The following is a 9,033-nucleotide window of genomic DNA, read 5'->3' as shown; positions in this document are numbered from 1 at the left end:
AGAGAGAGAGAGAGAGAGAGAGAGGGAGAGAGAGAGAGAGAGAGAGAGAGAGAGAGAGAGAGAGAGAGAGAGAGAGACAGAGAGAGAGAGAGAGAGAGAGAGAGAGAGAGAGAGAGAGAGAGAGACGGACTCTCTCTCTCTCATGCTAACATTTCTCATCGTTGACTCATCGTTGAGTGCTGCTGCATGGCAAAACATTTCTGTCCATTCAGTGAATCTCTTATAGACAGCTTTAAAGACCATTTTCTCAATATTTACATTTTTTTGCACCCTCAAATTCCTGTTATTTATTCACCCGTTTAGTGTTCTATATAAAGTATGCGTATGCCCTACGTAAGCTCTGTGTAACCTGACGCGCACCTCTCCAAAAATGTAACAAGGCGTCAACTCAAAGCGGACCGCAAGCGCTGTGATTGGTCTGTTTGAACCCCTCCCTCAGGTCAAAAAACTTAGCGTCATGTTCACTCAAACGCATTTCTGAATGAATTACCTACGTAAATGATTTGTTCATCTGTATTTAACATCTCAATCTGCAACAAAAGTCACTGTTTACTTGCCGCTATCACTGCTAATGCTTCTCAAACCAGCTGCTGCTTGTTGTTCGACACTGACGCCTAGTGGCCATTGCCTGTCGACGCGGACAACGACGCACAAGTATAAAGGAAAACCGGCGCATTGCCTACTACGCGGCTTTTTTCCTGAAAAACATTCATCTTCTTGTTCCAAGCAATAAATCATGGGCAAAAAAATTCATGATAATGATATGATTGCAATATCTATCAAAACAGCAGTTAATCTGTTGACGAGTTGTTTTAGGATGTGTGAGGACACGCGTGTGACACGTCTGTGATAAAGATGTGCTGATCTGGTTCTGTGTATGAAGATGTTTATGTTGTTGTGATGATGTGAGAGAGAGAGAGAGAGAGAGGGAGAGAGAGAGAGAGAGAGAGAGAGGGAGATCTCTTTTCTTCTGTTAAACCGTTCGGCCCAGATAATGATGACACGCATGATAAACACATCATATACAGTGAAACCTGCCATCACAACCCAATCCATCACCAAGAGCACTTCCTGTTGTATTTATCGTAAAGATATCTTCTCGTTTACTTCTGTTGTGTTTTAAGGATCTGTCATGTTTATATTTGTGCACAACAGCAGTTAAAGCTCATCTCACATGATCAAATCATTCTGATAAGAATATATGAATGACACGTATAGTTTGATCTTTATTTATGATTTGACTTGATTTGCTGTGTGGCATGGATAAGATTTCTGGTATTATTGATTTTCCCATCATCAGACTGTCTCGCTGCACACACTTTCTGTCTTCAGGTCGGTCAGGAGTGAAACGGATCTGTGTGTAAACCAGCACGTGTTCTCAATACTGACCGCAAACCCAGTGTCCTGATCATTCAGACGTGTCAGATCTGTCATGTGAAATATGTTCCTTATGCAGATATATGTACAGATGTCTAGTTAAGTTGAATTCTTTAATATGAAGATCTAAATGCTGAATTGACATTAGTCTCGGCCTCAGATGTGACGCCCGCGTCATCCGATTGGTTGAATTCTACAGGGTTTCCGGGAGACGTGCGTGTGCCGCGTTCTTTAACGGTCCGCCTGGAAACAACCAACGCGTTACAGATTCTTTTATCTAAAGCGTTGCACTTTTTATTTCTTCATTAAGCAAATGCTTTTACTCAAAGCCTTTAATATAGGATCTTACAGTATGCAGGCCGTGCATTTCAACTGTACATTGAGGTTTATTGTGTAAAAGATACCTACACAGACAGAACCCGGTCCTGTCCTCTCTCGACTCCCGTGATTTGAGCGTGTGAATCTGTGTCATCACATTCTATGCTGTGGGTCAATAATGGTCAGGGGAACCCATCAGCAGATGATGTGAGAAAACTCTTGTGTTGGTCATTAATCACCAGCAGCTGATCTCAGTGTCTTCACCTGGAGCAGAGATGTGCTTTTGGTGAATGAAACCCGGTTGAATCTGTTTGATCAATGAATAGTCAATAGATTCATATTGATTGGTTGTGTCTGTTCGGCAGCGGCCGGGGAGAAACCTTAAATGAAATAACATACACACACAACATTGAGAATTAAGCATGCAAGAATATACGCCTAGATGTCTTTCTCTTAAAACAAGGAAAATAGATACTTTCAGCCATTGAAGACTTTATTATACATTTTAATTTAGTCATTTTCTCTCAATGTGTTAAGTTACATAAGTCATTCAATTATTTTGATGAATATAATTGTAGTCTTCAGTGTAATAAAACGACAGTTGTGTATTTTTGTCTCATTGTGAATCTGCACTGCAGTGTTTTTGTTCATTCACGGCTCAGTTTTAGCTCGTGTTGTGTTTCTTTTCCCCGGCGCGTCGATAGAAATTTCACTTGTTCTGTTGGGAATAAACCAAACAGCCTGAAGAGATCTCGCTGATGTATTTCATCTTTTATTCCTACCAGTTTGTACAAAATGCGGATATGTAAGACAGATGTGGAATGATTTAATGCTCTCCATGAATGTCTGTTTCTGTCTTTTTCATGTGATTAAGAGCGACACAAGAGCAGTGCGTCTGTTCAGTCTTATATTCTTACACAGTCACAGTTCTTTGTCATGCATTTGAAGGATTGTCTTGTTTCAAATGTATTACATAATCTGTGAAGATATTGTTTGAGGTTTTTCATCTCTCACATCATCACAGACAGTATACATGTCTTTGAAAGCCACTTTCTACAACTCGTATTGTCACATCTAAGATTAAAAGACAGCCCTGATCGCTGAAGTCACTCAAAAACACTCAACTGGTTTGGTTGGTGAACACTGCTGGTCCACAGGCCACTAATGATGTTTTCTGAATCTTTCAGGGTTCCTGAGCGGCCGATCCAGAGAACATGAAGTGGAACCTCTTCAAAAAGAAAGCAGAGCCCATGGTGGGTCCAGAGCCCACGGGACCGGACGGCACCCACCCGTCTCACACCATGACCATGACGCCCGCTCTGGCCGTCTCCACGCTGGCGGACAACTCCACCGAGTCTGAGGGACCCAGCAAGAACGACATGTTTGAGGAAATCAAAAGCAAGTTCCTCAACGAGATCGATAAAATCCCACGTAAGTCCTGCAGAGATGTTTTACAGAGATCAATAATGCGCTGTCGTCTTCATCATAATGTGCTGCTGAAGATGTTTTATGGATTTGAACGCTGGCCAAATTGTCTAGCCAAACTGACCTTCTCTCAAATCTGCAAGTGCAATGAAACAAAGATTTGATCTAAATTTATCCTGCTCGAATCTTTCTGTGCCAGCTCATGACCCGACATTTACATTTACTTATATACACATCCACATATGGACAAAACAATTGAGTGTAGAAGGAAAAATCTATCTGTTTGACTCATTAGTAAGAAACACATCAGCCTTTTCTTTCCCATGATGCTTTGCAGTGCCTCCCTGGGCGCTCATCGCCATCGCCGTGGTGGCCGCGCTCCTCGTCCTCACCTGCTGTTTCTGCATCATTAAGAAATGTTGCTGTAAGAAGAAGAAGAACAAGAAGGGCAAAAAGGGCAAAGACGGATTCAACATGAAGAACATGCAGGGTGGAGATGTATGTAAACCAGTTTTCAATCCATTCACACTTCACTTTTTGGAATTAAAAACTAGACCGCCAAACTGGTCACATTACCAGAAATATAAACAGTATATATATATATATATATATTTCTTTCAAACCGGAGTCCTGTGTATTAGGTCTGTTACGTGATTCAGCTTCATGGTTTTCTGTATTGTGTTTGCGAGCAATGTAAGCCTTTCATCTTCTTTAAAGAGAAATGATGCATTGGATGTTAACTGCACCAAGTTTTCTTCACACGATGAGTAAAAGACCGGTGCCAGTCAGTGTCAGTTATGACTTCATGCTGTGTGTGTTTGAAATACTTGTTAGGTTTCAGATGGCCGGCCTGGTTAATGTGATTTTTAATAGCAAACAATTCTTTGAAAAATATATATTGTTAGAATATCAGAATAAACTCCAAAACTTTCAACCCTGTTACATTTCTATTTTAATATACAGTACATATGAATGACAGAATTTTTCACAAATGTTTTACATAAACATTTATATATATTTCTCAAAATATATAATTATTTTATAAATATCTCAACACATACTTTTATAGCCTGTCAGATAATAAACTCGAAAACTTTCAACCCTGTTACATTTCTATTTTAATATACAGTACATATGAATGACAGAATTTTTCACAAATGTTTTACATAAACATCTATATATATTTCTCAAAATATATAATTATTTTATGAATATCTCAACGTATATTTTTATAGCCTTTCAGATAATAAACTCTAAAACTTTCAACCCTGTTACATTTCTATTTTAATATACAGTACATATGAATGACAGAATTTTTAACCAACGTTCACATAAACATTTGTATATTTTTAAACATATATTATCTTTTTTTGTTATCATAATAAACTCTCTAACTCTCAACCCTGTTATTTTTATTATTTATTTGAATTTAAAAAGGCACACGACGATTTACGCAATGTGAGACGTTCTTCAGTTTTGTGATGTTAAAGGCATGTCAGTGTAACAAGATTGACACAGACATCTGTGAATCATTTCTGTGTCAATCCAATCATATGTGAATGTGAATCATTTCTCACAGGTGCCGTTTACTCTCTTGACTGTTTTTCGCTGTGTGTTTTTCAACCTCTCCCTCTCTCTCTCTGCTCTCCTCTCTCCTGATATGTGTCTAATGCGCCGCATTTGTTGACGCTCGCGGGCGTCGGCGCTACGGTAGGTGGACGGGCGAACGGCACGGCTGCGTGCCGGCACTGCGCGGGGGGGTGGATGGAATGGCTGTTGTAACTTCCTTTATTAAGCCTCTTGTTTCTGCTGCTTGACAATAATAGAATGAAAACCGAAGGAACGTTGCAATGCAGATCACATAAGTAGATCAAGAGAACAGTAATGCAGTTAACATTGTTTAGGCGTGAATGAATGAACTAATCATTAACTCACTAACACGTTTGTTTGTTTAGTCAGTCAGTCTGAATGCATGCGTTAAAGGGCATGGCATCTCAGAAACCCGCCGTCAACTAAAAAACAGATGCTGCTTTGCTATAAGCACGCAAAACGATGAACTGTTACAGTCGAAATTGAAGAATGATTTGGGGAATATGTTAGCACATCATCTGCCGTGCCCTTTAATGTGTTTCTTGGATACACGGTTATGGTTAGGAATGGACTTGAGAGTGACAGTTTTCTTTTGGTGGCACACTAAAATCCTAACGTTATGCAACATCTAGATTCATTTATGATATCTTCTTTAAACTAAAGGCCTAAAATGTATTTGAACACTTTTGAAGCGCACTTAAAAAGGAACGTCATCGCATTAGACAACGAAATATCAAAGAAGTGGCGTTTGTTTTGAAAGGATATGTTTTACAAGAGTTCTCAGAAGACCGTAGCAGCAGATTTACCGTGTTAAATGAAGGCAGAAAGTAATGTGATGAACTAGACTTTTAAAACGAAACATAGCCTCAGAAAAGTTCACTGATGTTTTTCTATCCAATGCGATGATGTTCAAGAGGTTTTCAAGTGTTACAAGTATGCAAATACTTTTTCGGTCCGCTGTGCTTTAGAGATTTCTCCCTCCAGTTTGGATGATGTTCAAAACATCTCAAGAACAACAGCGTCAGCGTTTCATATGCTGAAAATAGCACAAAGGTTCTTTAAAACATGTCCTGTGATCGGTTATCCATGAGCAGGTCATCTCTCTCTCTGGGTTTTATTGAAGCACAATGCCAGCGAAGACATCCAACAGAGAAAGTGTCACCAATGAAAGCTGTGAACTCGGTGAGGTTTCTCTGAGGTGCTGATGTGGATGAAAGCGCTCAGAAGCATCTCTCCGCTCAGGGATCTGAGCTTGCGGCATGCCTATAGTCAGGAAGCGCATGTCACGTGTGTTCTGATGACATGTGTGTTTGCTGTTGGCTCCACAGACACATCAGGATGATGATGATGAAGAAGAAGGAGAAACCGGTTTGACCGAGGAGGAGAAGGAAGAAGAAAAAGAGGAGGAGAAACTGGGGAAACTCCAGTACTCTTTAGATTATGACTTCCAGGACAATAAGGTTAGCATGACGTGTGTTTGAAAATACCACTGACATTTCTCATGTTCTTTCCTCGTGGATTCAGCAGAGTATCTAAGATCCATATCACTGTATCCATGTAATGAAAAGACCAGAAACTGGTCGAGCTTTAAACAAGAGTATCAAAGTTTAGAAGAGCATCCCGTGACACTCAACCCTTAGCAAAGTTTACTACAAATAAAACCCCCAGACCAAACATGCAACTGTGTCCACGGTAACCACAAATGAACCATGTTCTCACCACAGTAAAAAAACGATACATATATACAGTAAATCGTTTTCTGTTACCAACTTGTGTCTGGTTTTTGAGAGATGGGAAACGAATGGATTCATTTCAATTTCTGATGGATTGTTATGAATAATTGTGAATATTTCTGGAATGTTGAAGGTTGTGTGTGATTTTAAATCGGTGTAATGCACATCTTCTGCTACTGTATGGCTTCATTTTTGATTTCAGTTGTTAATAAAACTTGGTATCGGTTCATCATCTTGGCTATTAATCAGTTTATGATCGTTTCTCATCTTAAACTATATTTCTGGCCAACTGACCAGGCAGAGACATCTCTTTTTTTTTCAGAGACACAGACGAGACTTCAGCAAAAGTGTCCGTTTGCTCTCCATTTAATCTCATTGATGTCTAGTTATTAAAGAGATCTCATGTTGTTTGTTTTTCTTCACAAGATGCCGCTGTGCTCGTGCTGGGCTGTGTGTTTTATTATAATCTCATGGCTGTGCATCTGCTGGGCTGTTATAGACATCGCTTTGATCCCAAACAGGATTTGATTTGATTTGATGAGAAATGTGTGTTTAAACTGAGATCGCAGACTTTGAGGTTTTGCTCAATCTCAGAGCAGTTCAGCAAAAGTCTCCATTAGTCTTCTGTTGACTCTCGTTGCTGTCTGTGAGATATGAAAGAGAATATTTCATCAGTTATGTTCAGTCTTGTTTTGTGTGTGCTGTGGTCGCAGCTGACCGTGGGAATCCTGCAGTGTGCTGATCTGATCTCTATGGACTCCGGCGGAACCTCTGACCCGTACGTGAAAGTCTTTCTGCTTCCAGATAAGAAGAAGAAGTTTGACACTAAAGTGCACAAAAAGACCCTCAATCCGGTGTTCAACGAAAGCTTCGTCTTCAAGGTGAGCCGGAGAGATGTTTCTACATGCCCTGGAGACATGCAGTATATAGATCTGTTTGTTCTTAAGGGTTCTGGTTTCTAAAGAACAATTGTTGTAGTATTCCGCTCCCTAGAATCAATGTTTTGTCGTAAAGCAGATGCAAAAATCTTTCAAATAATATGAACTAATGAATATTATGAATGCAGCTGTGAAAAAACATTTCTCATTTCGAGATGTATTGTGGTCATTTCAGTTCAGAGTCTGAACTGTGTGTAAAAGTGTTGTATTGATTAAAAGTGAATGTGAACTTGTTTTCTTTACAGTATTTGAGGTCAGAAAAAACACACAGCATCTTGACTGTTATTTTAAGCTGTTTCTCCAGATTTCATTTTCTGCAAATCAATGCAAGAAGAAGCCAGATTTTGATTTGACATTTGGGAGAAATATTTGTTAGTCGTTCACAGAATGAAACAAAAACGATCATTTGACCTTAACACACACCTAGAAATAGTCCATTCAGAAAACTGCAAACGGTCTCTTAATATTTCCCGTGGCTGTATGTGTGTGTATACGCAGCTGTTCAGTGGTGATGCAGTCCAAGCGTTTGACTTGTAATGTGTTATCGAGTCTGTACTGAGTTCTCTCTAGTAAACGCACACGGACATCACTGCTAAAAATACATCAGATACGAGCGTGAGGAGATCAAAAGCACTCGAACGTTCCACTAATGAAGCGTCTGTCTGTCTGTCTGTCTGTACTCACCTCATGATATGTTATGAGACAGTCTTCCTGACATGACAGTCAATTTGAAAAACGAAAAGAAAGGCATCATATTGTAAAAATATCACCATACCTCTACAAAACATCTCATGAGTTTTGCCATCGGTTTGGGGGTTTCTTTTACAGCCAACAACATCAGGTCTCTGACCTCACACCGTGTCGATTCTTTTCTCCGTCAGGTGCCGTACCAGGACCTGGGCGGGAAGACTCTGGTCATGTCCGTGTACGACTACGACCGCTTCTCAAAGCATGACATCATCGGTGAGGTAAAATTACCCATGAACACCATTGATTTGGGTCAACCGATCGAAGAGTGGAGAGACCTGGATAGTGTTGAGAAAGAGGAGGTGACTATAAATCATCACAGCACATATTACAGGCGTGATTGTGGATCGTTCACACCCGCTCTCTCTTGTGACCCGTACAGCCTGAGAAACTGGGCGACATCTGTATCTCGCTGCGTTACGTTCCGACCGCGGGTAAACTCACCGTCTGCATCCTGGAGGCCAAGAACCTGAAGAAGATGGATGTCGGTGGTCTGTCTGGTGAGGAGAGCGAAGACCCCGTTCATTCACACACTTCCGTTCATGAGCTCATGATGCGTCATGTGTTCTCACAGATCCGTACGTCAAGATTCAGCTGTTGCAGAACGGCAAGCGTCTGAAGAAGAAGAAGACCACGGTGAAGAAGAACACTCTCAACCCGTATTACAACGAATCCTTCAGCTTTGAGATTCCACTGGAGCAGATGCAGGTATAGACCTTCTCAGATTCAACCACAATCCTTCATTGGATTTAGTTTTGGGTTATCATTGTTGTTTGTCAGAGAATACAGGCAGATTTGTAGAAGATATTCAGCTCCTTAATTAATATTGAATTAATATTGATAATTTATTTTATATTTATCTACATTTTTTTTGTCATTATATTCTCAGCATATATATCAATATT

The 9,033-nt window shown here is 40.1% G+C and overlaps 1 protein-coding gene across 3 annotated transcripts in view; it reads left to right on the top strand.

Moving 5' to 3' along the window:
• The window catches only part of LOC130556679 (synaptotagmin-2), a 43,653-nt gene that overhangs the window by 30,717 nt on the left and 3,903 nt on the right, over window positions 1-9,033 (top strand). For 2 of the 3 annotated variants that reach the window (XM_057337901.1, XM_057337902.1), the window contains exons 2-8: window positions 2,883-3,126; window positions 3,458-3,618; window positions 6,039-6,170; window positions 7,157-7,324; window positions 8,263-8,430; window positions 8,511-8,628; window positions 8,703-8,836. In XM_057337901.1, the coding sequence (XP_057193884.1) occupies window positions 2,910-3,126; window positions 3,458-3,618; window positions 6,039-6,170; window positions 7,157-7,324; window positions 8,263-8,430; window positions 8,511-8,628; window positions 8,703-8,836 (1,098 nt within the window). In that variant the 5' untranslated portion in view covers window positions 2,883-2,909. The remainder of the gene's footprint in view (window positions 1-2,882; window positions 3,127-3,457; window positions 3,619-6,038; window positions 6,171-7,156; window positions 7,325-8,262; window positions 8,431-8,510; window positions 8,629-8,702; window positions 8,837-9,033) is intronic. The other variant, XM_057337903.1, reaches the window with a different exon arrangement.

The sequence above is a fragment of the Triplophysa rosa genome, linkage group LG7 (genome assembly GCF_024868665.1).
Source record: "Triplophysa rosa linkage group LG7, Trosa_1v2, whole genome shotgun sequence".
Classification (NCBI taxonomy): domain Eukaryota; kingdom Metazoa; phylum Chordata; class Actinopteri; order Cypriniformes; family Nemacheilidae; genus Triplophysa; species Triplophysa rosa.
This window is presented reverse-complemented; position numbering and strand designations above follow the sequence as displayed.